Below are 15808 nucleotides of genomic sequence, written 5' to 3' on the forward strand. Positions count from 1 at the left end.
TTTTGATCCATTGTGGAGTAGTTCACCTCCGTCACTACCAGAGACGAGGCGCTTGTATGATCTCCAGCAGGATACTTTTCTGCGGTGTAACGATCGAGCTAGATATCATCAGACCACGCATGATAGTAATGGGGACAAACTTACCCAGCGAACAACAAATAGCCAGCCAATCATTGCAGCACTCACACACAGCATCCCGATGTACCCATTGCGCCAGTAAGGTGCATGATCAGCCGGGAACATGACGATACCCCAGAACGTCCACAGTAACCCATCACTTGTTGCCATTGAAGCCAATGTCACACTTCGAGCAGCATCATCCGCTGTCCGAGCCAGGATGTTGCTTGACCAGCCATACAACAGGGGATTGATGCCGTAAGCTGAGGCTGAGAGGTAAAGTGCTGTGAGATTGCCTGCAACTGACATTCCTGGAACCAGCAGTACGATGCTGCAAATTATCTGGATCGAGCAAAGCAGAAAGCCAAGCGACATCCTCCGGTTATAACGATCCATGAAGAATGAGACAGAAAGCTCAGCAACGATGCCGACGGCGTGAGTTGGGATGGGGAGCGTGTTGACTTCAGACTGGGTGAAACCATCAATGTCCTTGCGGAACTTGAGGTACAAAAGCATGAGCCCCTGCACGACGTAGGACTGAAGTGCGGAACCGAGGACCGAGAAGACGCAGCAGACATAACTGCCCACCTCATTAGTAAGTGGTCAGATCAAAGAATGAAGATTACTCACAGCAAAGGATGCCCCATGACCCTCTTCACAAGACTCCACGCCTGTATATCATGACCATCTTCCTTTTTCGGCGGTAGTCGATCAAGCGCAAGCTGTCGTTCCTTATCACTCAGATACGAAGCGTCCGTGTACTCAGGTACATCCGGAAAGAAGAAGAAGCCGAAGATAGCAACAGGCAAAGTGATGATGCCGTCTATCAAAAACACCCACTGCCAGCCCTCGAGCCCGGCATGGCCTTCCATTGACTCGTGAATGGCAGCCATCATAGCTCCGGCGAACATTTTGCCGACTTGACCTGCGACAGTGAACATGGCAGTTCGCTTGGCGATTTCGTTGGATTTACTGTCAGATTGTCAGCTTTGCTCGTGAACTTGGGAGTTGTGAGACTTACTACCAAGATCCCATGATGTAAATTGAGCCAGCATAAGTACTTGCTTCAGCGAGACCCATCAGGAAGCGAACGGCGCAGAGTTGAGCATATGTCTTGCAAGCTGCACTGGCCATAGTGAGGCCTGCCCATACGACGACCATAGAAGACATCCATATTCGAGGGCGGATCTTGTGGATGATTATGCTACTGGGTATTTGGCCGACAAGCATGCTGCAAAATCCGTCAGTTGGTCCTGGACTGCTGTTTGGGCGAGTTCGTACCCTGCTGATGCCATCGAGAGGAGAACATTGTACTGGTTACCACTCAGCTCGAGGGCTTCTTTAAGACCTGCTACCTATTGCACCTTCAGTCAGAGTCATTGCACAGGTTTCTTTGGAGGACTCACATATGCATTCGCAAAGGCTTGTCTGTCTGTGACTCCCATGTCAGAAGAACGTCATGGATGCTGCGATGAGGAGACGTACCAAGATGATTGAAAAAGAAGCTGAAGCAACAGAAAGTCTCGTTTCGTTAGAATCAAACATGAGCTTAAGAGATGAGCGGCCTACAAGAATAAAGAAATCTGCTGAGTTTCAGTTGTGTCCCGTCGAAAGGTTGGAGTCACTCACCAAGTTTTCGTATCAGCCTCTTCTCCTCTTTACTCGTATCGCCCCAGAGGTAGTCAAACACTAAAGCCACCGATTAGCCACAGTATCCCTGAGTCAACGTTGCTGAGACTCACTTCTCGTGATCTTGGAAAATTGCCAACGAATGAGAGAAAAACCAAAATGTGTAGCGGTTCAAAATTAACCTTAATAATGTCGCCAGTTCTATTGGACCGATTCTTTTCCAGTGGAGGTTCCATCAAGGTTCACGGCCGATCCGTCGCTTACTGTTTTTAGACAATGCCAAGATCGAGACATTCTTATCTGATAAGATTCATGAGAACAAGTAAAATACATTATCTACACTATTGAGTCTTGGATGAACCGTAACAAGTCTGGATCGCAGGCAAAATGTGACCATAATGAGCCAACCTCATGAAGATAAACCTCCCGAAAAGTCAATAACGCGACCTCAACAAACCAAAAAAGCACAGCCTCCAAAACACCATAGATCCATCGCGAAAAAACATCTAGCTCCTCCTAATCCTCCCCCTAAACTTCCTCCCTCCTCCCCTTCCTCCCCTCGTATAACACGCAAAACACCTCGAATCATAATAAACAACCTCTCCCCCCCTCGGCCTCTCCACAATCTCGATATCCGGATACAGCGTACAACTTCCCTGCTCCTCTGGCGAAGCCGGCTCCTCAAAGCTAACAAGCTCACAGTTGAAAAGATCAAACTCTTTACATTTCTGCGCGCAATCATCCAGATATAAACTCTCCAGAACCTGGTTTTGCCCCTCTTTGGGCTCACCGCGTACGTTGCAGTTTATGTCCTCGGTTGGCTCTGAGATGAGCGTGTAGGCGGGGCATGATGATGTTGTGGTGGGAGCAGAGGTGGTGGTGGTGGGTTTTGATGGTTTGCAGTTGCTTGCGGCGACGCCTGCTGCGAGGGTCGCGACGACGGCGATGGACTTTGTTGAAGGCATTTTGAGATTCGCGGATGATAAAGAAGTGAGGAAGGAAAGAAATGGGGGATCGATCAGGGGAGATGCAGATTTAAGAACGCTGATGCCCTGAGCTAGAGTCAATAGTCTGAGGCTAAGGCGACGCCACTGTCGATAGTCCCCTGCCTGTTAATTAAACAGCTGCATGGATCTGCATCTGAGATCTACTGTGCTTTGGACAACAAAACTCAGGATACCTATCTAAATAAGAAAATGAATCGCTTGTATCTAAGGTTGGACGTTCCCTTTCTCTCTGCTGTGTATTGGACAGAGTCCTATCTGCCATGTCCTGATATTTGTGTGATAAGGTTGAGGGGTCAAAAGAGGCTTCAGCCTCCAGGCCACAAAGGTAAGGAATACCAAAAACACATACGGGCAAAATACTCGTCGCCCTCGTCCTGATATTGCAACCTCAACCGAGTCGACCCCAGCGACGGTACTGTCCTTCATTCTCCTTCGACACCTTCACATCCACCAGATCTCAGCTTTAACCCCATCACCATCTTCAATCCTCTCCACAGCCCTGCATATAGCAGAGAAGCAGTGAGAAAAAGTGTTGTCCAAGAAACAACGAGTTTTTCAACAGCTATAAACCGAAGAAAGGACGTCGAGTGCATTCCGCGCTCTCTCAAGAACAAAGTCTGCAAGTATCGTCAGCGTAGTGGTGTGTCATGTCACTGCGTCAATGTTAGTAGCCAAGTCACTGCATCGGTTAGTAGATCAAGTTCGAGTCGTGGTGAATAAATATCGTCGTCCAATTCTAGGCCACTAGGCCGATGCGTGAGCGCCTCTCAGTGGAAATGTAATCTGCGCCAGTCCCCCAAAAAAAACATCCCGTCCCCTCTTCATCACGGCGTTACTATACACAATGCAATGTGAATAACAGAAAAAAAAATGCGAAGATCATGACGTCTTCCAAGCCACCCCGTCTAAATATCCATAGCCGGCAAAAGAACACAAAAAACTCCAGCATCAAATAATATGCACAACACCGGTTGGGGGTATCAATATGGGCTTTTTGATTGTGTTCAGGGAATGTAGGATCAGGAAGAACAAGGTCCGATGTGCTTCTCGTGTACGTGGCGGAGGAAATCTCGCTGCATTCTGAAAGAGGAGTAGTCGCCTTTAAGAATCACTTCAAGAATGTTGCCTTTGTTGGGATCACGGGCAATCTCGTCCATTCTCTCACGTAATAGGTGGAAGGCGCCTTTGAAGCGGTCGAGGATCGCCACGGTGTTGGATGAGCCGCCGGAGATGTCGTTGCCCGAGTTATTGGGGTCGATGATGGAGAGGCGGTCGTAGTTCTTGTACGTGAGGCTTCGGACCTCGGACTGGGATTGTCAGTAAAGAATAGAAGAGCAGGGAGGGGTGCAAGACGTACCTTTCGGATGTACCCAATTGGTCTGGTCAGGGAGATGGCGTTGGTGTCGTGGCGGAATTCGCGCCCGTAGAGGTGGAAGAACTCGAGAAGCATCTCGCCGAGATGATGCTCGGGGATGAGGTTTCGACTTTGTACCTGTGGCATAAGCTGCAACATGCTGACAACCAAGCAAATCACTGTGAAACCACCAATTCCTCCATTTACAGGTTCATTCAGACCACGCATGAGCAGGAAATGTTTGATCACAGTTACCAGGATAGGCATGGCAGGATATTGAGCCTTCCACTCAAGAAAAGTGTCGACGGCGTTGACGCCACCCAAGTTCTCAAACGAAACATCAACCTTGAGACCAGTCTGCTTGTCAACGTATTTGACCAACGGGACTCTAGCGTGGGCAATAACCTCGATGGAGTGTTGGTCAGCTACGTGTTGGCTGGTGAGGAACTTCTGGAACTTGTACAGCCAGCTCTTTGCTGACAGGTACGTTGGTGGACCGCCTCGCATGAAGCTTGCGGAACAGACCACCAGATCCATGTCTGCGGTGGGGAGGTAAAGGCCTGACATGAAGGAACCGAAGGGGTGGACCGAGGCGCTCGCAAAGTTCCTCCCGTCGCGTCGCATGGCCTTTCGGAGGTTCTCGACGAGGTTGTCGCGGATTCGCTGTTCGAAATCACGGGGTCGGACGTATTCGTAGAAGTCGATGATCTCCTTGTGTAATCTGTATACGTTAGTCAGAGTACAGAAGCGGGGAGAAAGCCTGGGCCACGAGGCGGATCCATGACTGAAAGGTGGGAGAAAAGGTGGTTCAACTTACCGGAATGGCATGTTCATGGTAGCAGAGTGATCGACAGTATCCCAAGGACAAGGGTCCTCTGTTGTCTTCGGCTGCCAACTGGGCAAAAGCGAACCCTTCGAAGGCTTCGTCGTAGCCTTCTTCAATTGTCCATAATCTGGAGGCTTGATCTCATCATCGGCAGTTCGCTTACGAGATCCCAGCGGATCATTTCTTCGCGACGTATCCAAAGTCCCATTAGTAGGGGCACGCGGCTTCTCGGGCAGACGCGCAGTCTCAGCTTTCGGTCCGGAGGGCGCGTTCGGAGGCGGTGGCGGGGGAGGTTCGCGCGGGGGAGGCGGCGGTGCTTCCTCTTCTTCTTCGCTGCTCTCTTCGTCTTCTGTCAGGTCAAACGAGATAAAGTCTTCGGCTTCGGTTGAAGCAGCCAGTTTTTCCGACTGATCTTCTAGGCGCGCTTTTCGGATCAGCTTGACCATATCCCGCTTCTTGCGGGTGCTCTCGTCGGGGCATGGGAGGGCAGTGTAGGGATCGGGATTTGACCACTTAGGTGCAGCATCGCCGGATCCATCGTCTCCTGTCTTTGCACGTTTCTTGGAAGGTCCTTCTGTCTCGGAGGATGACGAAATATCCATTTCCAGCTCGTCGTCGTCCGATAGCTCATCAACATCGCGGAATTTGGCAGCGCCTTCTTCACCAAGTCGTTCCTCAGGCATGTTCGCAGTCGCTCCAGATACCAAAGCGCGTTCGGACGGGTGAGGTGGAGGTTGCCATTTCCTTCCTCCTCTGCCCCGACCTCGGCCACCACGACCACCATCACGACGCGGCCCTCTCCTATCAGACGGCCCACGGTAATCAGCCGGGAAATCAGGCATACCAGCCGGCTTGTCTACGCGAAAGGTAAAGTCGCCCTGCGGCACGCGCGGGCGGTATGAATCGGAGTGGCCATAATTGTCGCGGGGCGGTCGAGGAGGCAAGTCGTACCTGTCGCCGGGTCGATAGCTGTCGGCATCGGGACGCAGAGGACGGTCGTTTCTTGGGCGCGAGTCGGGACGCGAGTTGCGCGGCCTGTTGTTGCGCGGAGGCATTTTGTGTGGTTGGGGATGCAGATGTGCTTTGTGCGGTGGATGGAACGATGATGTCGCAAAGGAAAAAAGATCCTTCGTGCGCGAATGGTTGACCCGCACTAAACCTAAACGAGGCAGTGCCGATCTCGGAGTCGTTAGTCAGCATGCTGCGTCACTGATGTTTGCGCTACCCTAGAGAAGCATGAACAAAGTCAATGGCAGTCAAAGCGCGTCCTATCGCTAATCATTGGTTAAACTAAATTGACCGAATGGTCCATTGATATTTATAACTCAGTAAATTTGTTTTCTTGTGTAGTCTGTGTAGTCTGAAGTGTGTTTGTTCATCTTTGAAGCTTATTCCTTGTTTGCCCCCTCCGGATCATAAGCTGACACTTCAATCTCACAGTACATCGTCGGAACACCAAGTTGCCTCACTCCAATCTGAGTCCAAATGACCTTATGATTCGGCATCCACTTTTTGTAATTCTCTGCCATTCTCTGTCCGACTTCTGGTGTGATTTCTGTGTGGTACGAGTTCACTCTGAAGACCTGCTCCCAGCCCTTTCCACCAGCTGCCTTTAGCGCCTTGTCCACATTTTCGAAAGCCAGGTCAATTTGCTCAAGTTGAGTCTCTGCGAAGACGAGGTCACCGTCTTTGATGAAGCAGCCGCCTGAGATTGTATGTTAGTTTTTGGGGATAAGCAATTGGAGCGGCGTGGTGATGAACCTTGACCACTGAGCTGGAGTTGATCGCCGACACGGACAGCTTGGGCATAGTTGAGGAAGTTGGTGAGAAACTCGCCGACGCCTTCGTAAGTGTAATTCTTGAGTTGCGACATCTTTTCGAATTATATTGAAACAGATGAACGATGTTTGTTGCACGCTAGAATTGGAGTGAATGATGTGCCCAATTCCTCACGTCTTACTCTTGTCATTTATACTCATGCTTTACCCTCAATCGCATCATGCACAGTAAGGCGTGCAGGATGATCTCCATCTATGACATTGAGCATAACGTTGGCATAACGTTTTTCGGCTTAACCTCATTCCATATCTGAGTAAGATGCACCAAGGGTCGGTTCAATGAGGACGATTATCTTCAACCCTGCAACCTACGACTGGTCTGTTGGACATGCACAGCTTCTCGCCAAGACGGTGTAACAAAGAGCCCGTGGGCATGACAAATGCAACAGAAACGGAACCATTCAGCGCCCGGTTCGGATAATAATGAACCTGGTAGGATATTCGTGATTATGCTTAAATTATCTCGTCAGATCTTAGCTTCTTGGCTTCCGCTCCACCATATTCGTCAAACTTCTACTGCAGCCCGCTCAACCCTATCTATCGCTGCAACGCTTGACTACCTACCGACTCTTCTTGTTCTTATTCCTCGCCTTTGCAGCTGCCAACTCAACGTTCACCTTCTCAATCGCCTCCCTCGCCCCATCCCACTTCTTCCTCTTGCCCTCCCCATCAAAAACCCTCCACACAAACGGCGTAAAGACCCCATCCATCAACATCCTATACAGCGCGCGATCATTCCACCACAGCTTCCATCCTTTCAATCCCCACCCGAGATGTTCATACACTTGGGACCCAGCTGCCTTGTCAGCCCACGCAAGCCAGTCAGACTGTCGCAGCCAACCAGGCACCACGCTGCCTCTATTGGCAAGCTTACATATTGTCTCGTGGTGCTGATCTGTGGCGCGGTTCATTTCGTCAATTGAGGGGAGGGGAGAGTTTCCTTTCCAGATTTGAGCGATGGCCATGGTGCAGATATCGCTGATGGGAAATGCGCTTGTTGCGACAAGGAGATTGCCCATGAAGGCCAGCGAATCTGGGTAATCGAGCGAAAACACGTTCTGATAAAGTCGTGGAAGAGGTTTCCCACGAGATCCGATTGCTTCTGCCCATTTTGGAGTTGTGTTGCGAGTGGGATCAATGCTTGGGTCCATGAGGCTGAAATCTGCTTCGTATCCGGTGCACCAAATGATCGTGTCAACACCCAGACGCGTTCCGTCTGTTAGCTCAATCTCTCTGGGCCCTGTGACGCGCTTGATTTTCGGGACTGATGTGATGTCGCCTGACTCCAGCAGAGGAATGAGATTGTCCGATATGACGGGTAGAGCGTGCAGGACGGAAATTGCAGGAGAAAGACCCCATTCAGGCCTTATCTTGAACGCGTTGTCCTGCATTTTCTTGCAGATCGCGTTGAAGATGATTTCGTACAGAGAAGGGAATGTGATCTCGAACGTTCCCATAAAGGCCATTGTGCGCGCTGTGAGGGTGTGGTCGAATGGGATGCCATCGCGCTTCCGTGGGATCTGCGACAATGAGCATCGTGACGTGGGCAATTGATCTTGGGCGACTTACCACTATAACACCATGGCTGCGAGATAGCCATATCTTTTCGGCATGCCCGCAAAGAGCTGCCGCAGTGTCTGCGCCGGTATTGGAGACGCCAACAACTATCACGCGTTTGCCCTTGTAGAGCTCTGGTCTATCGCTATCGTTAGTCAACTTGCAAGCCAACAGAGATCATAATGACACACCGTTTGAAGGCGCGCGAATGTAGAACGTCGCCTTCAAATTGCTCCATGCCCTCGACCTTGGGAATGTGAGGACGATTGTTTCCGCCCGTCGCCATGATGACCTTGTCGAAATATTCTGGCTCAGAGCCCTTGATGTCTACCACCCAGCGATTGCCTGCGTCATCGCGTCGCACTTTCTCTACCGATACACCCAAACGAAGCTTATCGCGAAAGTTGAAGTGGTCTACATAAGACTCTATATACTCTTGCACTTTGGCGGACGGGCAATGACTGGGCGTGGAGTCTGGGTATGGGAAGTCTGTGAAGGCGGCCTACAATAGTCAGCATTTCTGCCAGGACATACAGAGCATGAGGTTCGCTAGGTACCCTTTCTTTAGAGATGTTGATGATGGTACCTGGGGCTTGTCAGCGACGTATTCTGTGCGGCTTTGAGTGGTGTGCTTACTCGGCAAGACTGATGTCTTGTCTTGCTCAGTGTAATGCCAAAGACCTCCGACATACTCACTGCGCTCAAATCCAGTCACGTCGAAACCGACTTCGAGTAAGTTTTTGACAGCGACAAGGCCAGCGATGCCTGGGTTGTGTCAGTGCCGTCCTCAATTGAGATACCCGGCATACCCACCGAGGCCGATGACAGCGACCTTTTGAGGCTGCTTATCCATGTTCACTTGGGGTTCAAGACTACATCCCCGATGTCGAGGAGAGGACCGCCTCAGCTTATATACATGCTCATTTTCATGGAAGGCCCGGCATCATCTCAGCTGACGGGCAGTGACAGCACAGACCCATCAAGGTCGGCAGTCAGCAAGACGGAGCATTCCGGACTAGACCACTAGCCTGGGTAAACTCTGTACCTTGTCACAATTAACCTTAACAGCCGAATATCCGTTGGTGTTTTTGAGAACGCCCGCTATTTTTTACATGAACAAGGATGTGAATGATTGAGGCATCTCCCCGATTTGCCAGTATCGTGAAGCATCTCATATCTCAATTGAATGGAAGCAAAGTAAGTACCCTGAGCTTGTAAAGCGGAATTGATCCCGCAAACACGCCACCAAGAGCTTGATGGCTTGAGTCTAATGCGCGATGCTGGAGAGAGATCAGATCGATTAGATAACATGGAATGTTCTTACTGGTGCAGATGCCGAGCTGAACGGTGAACTGTGCGCTATGACCCACGAGCCGGCCTGAAGTCGATCCGACGACCGACTTCGGATCATCAATGGGGAGCAAGAAACATCAGACCTTGATGTAGAATTTCAAAGCAAACTTGGCAAAGGTATACTAAACTGAATGAATGCATCATAAACTTGTACCAAGTTATCAAGTGTTACTATTATTTAGGATCAAGGTCCCAAGTTTTCTTTGCTCCCTAAATTATATCGTGATTCCGAGTAATGTATCTTTCTGCATTTGTGCTATGTAATATTATACAAATACAACCGCTTTCCAATCTCGAATGTACAAACTATGATCTGTTTGGCGAACATAAGCTCTCAACCACAGATGTCAAGTGTCAAAAACATATCTCGCTGAGAACTCGTAAACAATCGCTCCATATACAAATACTTCCCCCCTGATCCACCGTGCATTGCATTTACCCAATTTAAAAAACGTAAGTCAAGAATAGACCACCTCCTAAATTTTCCTCATCAGAACAAGGAAGTTCCCCATAACAAGTCCACGAGCTACCGCAATCGACACCAATGCAGCAAGGGTAACACCAAGATAGAGGAACGCCAGAGGCTTTGCGCCCGCCTTCTCCAACATGAGGGCACTCAAGGGATTGGCGATAAGAAGCGACACTCCTACAAGCAAGTTGGTAGAGCCTGAGAAATTGTTAGTCATGTCCTCAAAATCGGCTGGTTAGATACATACCATAATATCTCGCATAATCCCTGGCAGCGCATGTTTTGCCGACGCAAATTGGAGCCATTGTATAGAAAGATCCTGAGAGGAGGCCCCAAAGTGCTGCGAATGCGTAGAAAAAGGGGCGGCCGGATGTAGTAAAAGGGAAGAAAATGGTGGATATCAGAACGACCATGAGCACCATTGTGATGACCATTGCGTTCATTCCTCCAATGCGATCGCTTGAACGGCCCATGATTAAGCGGCTGACACATGAGGTTCCGCCTATGACCGAAAGAAGGATGAATCCGTCCTTGGCAGTGAAACCAGCGCTGGTTGATATAGCTGGGAGCAGACCGGCTATGCCACAGTTGACAAACTCCATCAGGAGCATGCTGAAAGCCACGAAAAAGAAGCTGGAGCTCTTCCATGCCGAGAGATCAAATACGGAACCTGTATTTGCATACGGGTCATAGTTGTCGGTGCCCAAGACAAGACGTTCGAAGGGCAGAAAACAAAGGAATCCAACACTCGTCGAGGAGGCAATAACTATCGCCACGATCCTCATTGACCAAGTCCAACCAAGATGCTCAAAGGTCGAGTGAAGAATAATTGGAAAGATGGTAGCACCAAGGGAAGCTCCCGTAACAGCAATGCCCATAGCGAAGCCTCGTCGACGAACGAATAACTTTCCCACCACTCCAATAGCAACAGTGCAGTTGATACCAGTGCCGATACTGCCAAAGACACCGAAACAAACCATGAACTGCCAGTATGTTTTGCACTGCCCCATTATGAGAAAAGTGGCGATCGAGAGAATACCTCCGATTGCGCTTAGGAGTCGAGGGCCGTAACGATCGAGAAGAGAGCCGTAGAGGAAACTGGGAACGCAGGCGAGGAATAGGTATACACCGATGATCCAGCCGATTTGGCTGTTGGTGTTGTTTTTGAGTTGGTTGTCACTGAAGTATGACTGGATTGTGCCGATGGAGCCGTTCAAACCTGGAGTTTGGTGTTAGTCAAATCTGCCAGGGGAGGGAGCGTGATGAATGATTCGGGGATATGTGAGACGTACCAGCTGAGCAAACCAGAAAGAGGAATGAGCCAAAGACACAGAGCCACGCACGCCAGTCTGACTCATGGTCCATGACGAATGAACCTGATCGGTAAGATAAGGGGCGAATGGATGGGGGCCTATCCATGGCCTGAAGATAGGTGTCTTCAATCCCGTCTTGTAAAGAAACATCAACACATGGGAAAGAGCTCTCAAAGTCGAGTGAGGGGCTCTTTTTCAGATCGAGCGAATCGGTATCGTGTTGACGGACCATTTTTGTGAATGATGTGTTGTGACAAATATGAAACGGGTTGCGAGTGCAAGTCCAAAAACTGATCTTGCAGCTGGTTTATATATATTTCCCCCTTCATCTTGAGTTTGGGAAGTGGAAGTTTGATCAATTCATCTTGAAAGCTAATGATTTCTGAGCGAGAGACATTAAAGCTAAGATGTTTTCTCTTCACTCTGGGTGGTAGGCATGTGATATTGACTTCAAAATCACATATAATAAAAAGATTCAGCGAGTTAGTGATGGGGACAATAAACGCATTGCTATATTAAGATTTTGTATTCAGTTCGTCTGGAAATCTCTTCATCAGAGCTACTCTAAGTTAAGTTTAGTTAAGCTAAGTTCAGCAGTAACATCTCTACAAGCCACATCTCTTGTAATTATTCTTGTTAAAATGGTTGTGAGTCGACACACTTATTCCGCGTCTGAGCTTCATCCCGTCGACTTATTGAGGCCTTGTCTCACTTAAAACCCGCATTTGCAATCATGGGTACCTGTGGAAAATAGCATGCTGAGAAAAGGATTCGGAGATGACCATTATCGGGGAAAAAAATATTGTGTTCTCCTTCATCACCTGTGTTTGCAGCCTAAAGGTTAACCTTATAGGCCGCAGTCAAGCCATAGTTCAGAGATGACCATCTGTCGATACTTCAATAATTCTCAAGGTGCTGTTACTTCCAGCACGTTAGTGAGAGGAAAAAGCTGGACGAGGTAATTTTCGTCGAATTGGAATAAGTTGGTCGGCTATTCAGAGCTGAGCCAGAAAGTTATTCTGTTCTGATAGCATTGTTTATTACTCTCAATAGTGATATATAGTCAAGCCCCCAAACGCGAGTGAGTGGATGTCGAAGCTAAAACGAATCTGACGTTTTCAGAACCAACCAACCAACCACCCAAATCTCACCATCTGACCAATCACATGACCCCATCAAACCACTCAGCACGGAAACTACGGCATCATAGCTTTTTCGTCATCAAAACCAACATCAACATCATGACAAACCCATAGTCACCGCCTCACAACATGCCACCTCTAAGCGAGACCATCCGAAATGGCATCTCCGACTTGTTGGCGCGCACTCAACTCTGGCTCAACACGCCAAATGGCCGTGGCGTGCTAAAGTGCACTGTTGCCTACACCATCGCCAGCCTTGCGACTTTTGTACCGTTTTTGGCGAACTTTCTGGGCAAGCCGGAGGGTAAACATGTCGTTGCTACTATTACGGTGTATTTTCACCCTGCGAGGTCGGTGGGGTCGATGATTGAGGCTATCCTCATTGCTGTCGTGGCGGTTGCTTACGCGGAGGCGGTTTCGCTGTTGTCAATGGTTACTTCGGTCTTTTTCGGATCGACGATGCATTTGGTGACGCTATCGCATGTTTTGGTTGTTGTGGTGTTTATCGGTGGTGGGTTTGGCTTCATGGGTTGGGTGAAACAGAGGATGCTGAACCCTCTCGTCAACGTCGGCAGCACCCTTGCAGCTCTCGCGATAATCGGAGTCGTGACCAAAGAAAGTCACGTAATGTCCAACGTATTCTCTAATGAGAAGGTACTCCAGGTATTCAAGATGCTCGTCATGGGTATCACGACTACGACAGCAGTCAATCTGCTGCTCTGGCGAACGAGCGCCCGCACGTCACTGCGAGAAACGATGAATCGAGTCTCGATACCACTGGGAGATATGCTATATATGATTAACAACAGTTTCCTCAGTGGATCGGAAGAAGGTCTGGTGTCGGATGGATTTACAGCAGCATCGACACATTATGCGAAATCCTATTCTCAAATGATGAAGGACATGAGAGAAGCGAAGTTTGAGCATTATTTCCTTGGACATGAAGAGATTTACGAGCATGAGAGGACTGTTGCGAGATCTATGGAGACCTTGGCACAGGCGCTGGGTGGTTTGAGGAACGCGACGAACACTCAGCTTGAACAGCTCAAGCATCCCAAGCCACTGAGTCCAAGAGCATCAGGCACGGCTTCACCTAACACGGCGCGACAGCTGTTCGAGCAGTTTAACCAATCGATCAATATGTCTATGACAGGTGTGCGACAGAATCTTTGCAGAATTCTTCACGAGCCACAGTTTGGACAACCGCCCAGCTACGAAATTAACGTCGATGAGGATCTACGGCGCAATTTGATGGACTCGCTGAGTACCTTTGACACAGCCAGATCAGATGCCTTACAAGGACTCTACGATCGAATCGAACAAATGGCTTCATCTCACGAATCAACACGCGCTAATCTGGAAGAAGTCGCTGCAGCGTGCGGCCACTTCACCTTCAGTCTTCAATCCTTCGGCGAGGACGTTCTTCAGTACCTCGATGTTCTGGATGATCTCGAGTATGTGATCATACGCAAGAGTCGGAGTTGGAGATGGCTGCTCTGGTGGAAGACAGGTGCTGAAGAAGATCGGAATAAAGCGATCAGATTATTTGAGTCTGCAGAGGCTGCTGATTCACTGATGCGAACGAGGCAGAGGTCTGTTAGTGTACCTGATGGTTCAGCTGCAGTACCTGCGCCGGTGGATTTGAGGACGTGGTATAATGCGCCGGATCTGAATAAGATACTGGCTTGGTTCTGGAGAAACATCTCTGCGCTTTTCAAGAAGATGGCGCGAGACGATAGTAAGTTTGGTCCTCTCCTTGATTTGCTGTGTTCATTCACTGACGTCGACTAGTTCAGTTCGGCCTCAAAGTTGGAATTGGAGCTGCTCTATGGGCTATGCTAGCCTTCCTTGAGGAAACAAGAGAGCTATACACCGAATGGCGTGGTGAATGGGGTCTTTTATCCTTTATAATCGTGTGCAGTTTCACTGTTGGAGCTGCCAACACCGTTAGTTTGGCTCGTTTCATCGGAACGATATTCGGAGCTGTGTTCTCCGTGATCAACTGGAAGATCAGTCATGGTTACGCCTTAGCACTGATTCCTCTTGGCTGGCTGACGAGTTTTATCAACTTTTACCTTGTGATTCAGCATGGGAAAGCTTCTCTTGGGCGAATCAGTCTTCTTGCGTACAATGTGTCGACACTGTACGCATATAGAGTTAAGAGGAAGGCGGATGGGAATGATACGACGGAGGATGGACAGTTCAGTCAACCTGATATCATGGAGATCGCCAAACGCCGAGCCATTGCCGTTACAGCAGGTATCATTTGGGGCCTGGTGGTTTGCCGACTCATATGGCCCATATCAGCCCGCCGAAAGTTCAAAGAGAGTCTGTCAGTGCTTCATCTGCAGATGGGTCTGATCTGGAAGCGAGGGCCCCTCACCGTTCTTTTTCGCAGTGAAGGTTCTCAAAGCTATCTCAAGTCAGGTGAACAGGCTGCCTTACAAAGATACGCCGCGAATCTGGATAGTTTGAGACTTGCCGCCGCTTCAGAGTTCGAGCTACGGGGCCCGTTTCCTATGGAAGTTTATGGTCGTGTTCTGAAAAGCACTATGCGTATCCTCGATGGTTTTTACAACATGAGTCTCGTTGCATGCCGAAAGGGTCATCTCACAGAAGGTGAGAGGGCATTACTTGAGTATACAGCCCGTGAGCGCGCTATTCTGTGCGACCATATCTGCCAGGCCTTTCAGGTAGTTGCCAGCTCAACGATGTTGGAGTACCCTTTTGCAGACGCTACACCAAGCATTGTATCGGCACGCGAGAACTTGTTGAGCAAGATCTTTGAGTTCAGAAAGGAACATCCTCGCAGATTGATCAACGAGGGTGGTGAGAGCAGTGAATCAAGTCAGCTACTTGTAGAGGAGAAAGATTATGCACTGCTCTACGCATATGCGCTTGTTACTGGGCAGGTTGTCGATGAACTACGGTTGATTGGAAAGGAGATAGGGAGTCTTTTCGGTGTTTTGGATGAGGATACCCGGCTTTTGCAGTAATAGAGACAGAACTCCACAAGAGCATATTTTTAATGATATAAATCAGCACAGAACTTAGCAAGGACTGTTTATCGTCTATGCACCAACTCTCACTTCACAGAATATCTCTAACAACATAACTTGAGAACCTAAGCAAGCTTGATATCCAAACACAGACACAGACCCGAAACTGAAACAGAACACCAAGCGACCTAATAAAATGCCATT

At 49.1% G+C, this 15808-nt stretch overlaps 6 protein-coding genes; 1 reads left to right on the forward strand and 5 right to left on the reverse strand.

Annotated features, from left to right (window-relative positions):
- Window positions 1–108: 108 nt before the first annotated feature.
- FFUJ_06497 (related to transmembrane transporter Liz1p) lies at window positions 109–1562 on the reverse strand (the record flags this gene model as incomplete). XM_023579829.1 has 5 exons in its annotated part: window positions 109–697; window positions 748–1089; window positions 1139–1348; window positions 1399–1472; window positions 1524–1562. 5 exons carry the CDS (start codon window positions 1560–1562, stop codon window positions 109–111), a joined length of 1254 nt encoding a protein of 417 aa, XP_023432597.1.
- A 2210-nt stretch (window positions 1563–3772) lies between these two features.
- On the reverse strand, window positions 3773–5988 carry FFUJ_06498 (related to DNA-directed DNA polymerase; the record flags this gene model as incomplete). XM_023579830.1 has 3 exons in its annotated part: window positions 3773–4060; window positions 4111–4828; window positions 4925–5988. 3 exons carry the CDS (start codon window positions 5986–5988, stop codon window positions 3773–3775), a joined length of 2070 nt encoding a protein of 689 aa, XP_023432598.1.
- A 333-nt stretch (window positions 5989–6321) lies between these two features.
- On the reverse strand, window positions 6322–6806 carry FFUJ_06499 (related to L-PSP endoribonuclease family protein; the record flags this gene model as incomplete). XM_023579831.1 has 2 exons in its annotated part: window positions 6322–6638; window positions 6695–6806. The coding sequence occupies 2 exons, from the start codon at window positions 6804–6806 to the stop codon at window positions 6322–6324; spliced, it is 429 nt and encodes a 142-aa protein (XP_023432599.1).
- A 525-nt stretch (window positions 6807–7331) lies between these two features.
- FFUJ_06500 (flavin depend monooxygenase that catalyses the oxidation of rubrofusarin to 9-hydroxyrubrofusarin) lies at window positions 7332–9181 on the reverse strand (the record flags this gene model as incomplete). XM_023579832.1 has 6 exons in its annotated part: window positions 7332–8291; window positions 8341–8467; window positions 8520–8830; window positions 8886–8914; window positions 8965–9093; window positions 9142–9181. 6 exons carry the CDS (start codon window positions 9179–9181, stop codon window positions 7332–7334), a joined length of 1596 nt encoding a protein of 531 aa, XP_023432600.1.
- A 976-nt stretch (window positions 9182–10157) lies between these two features.
- On the reverse strand, window positions 10158–11695 carry FFUJ_06501 (related to monocarboxylate transporter 2; the record flags this gene model as incomplete). XM_023579833.1 has 3 exons in its annotated part: window positions 10158–10348; window positions 10398–11369; window positions 11443–11695. The coding sequence occupies 3 exons, from the start codon at window positions 11693–11695 to the stop codon at window positions 10158–10160; spliced, it is 1416 nt and encodes a 471-aa protein (XP_023432601.1).
- A 1039-nt stretch (window positions 11696–12734) lies between these two features.
- On the forward strand, window positions 12735–15601 carry FFUJ_06502 (related to BRE4-protein involved in endocytosis; the record flags this gene model as incomplete). XM_023579834.1 has 2 exons in its annotated part: window positions 12735–14343; window positions 14397–15601. The coding sequence occupies 2 exons, from the start codon at window positions 12735–12737 to the stop codon at window positions 15599–15601; spliced, it is 2814 nt and encodes a 937-aa protein (XP_023432602.1).
- Between the last annotated feature and the right edge of the window lie 207 nt (window positions 15602–15808).

This window comes from Fusarium fujikuroi, chromosome FFUJ_chr06, assembly GCF_900079805.1.
Source record: "Fusarium fujikuroi IMI 58289 draft genome, chromosome FFUJ_chr06".
NCBI classification, from domain to species: Eukaryota; Fungi; Ascomycota; class Sordariomycetes; order Hypocreales; family Nectriaceae; genus Fusarium; species Fusarium fujikuroi.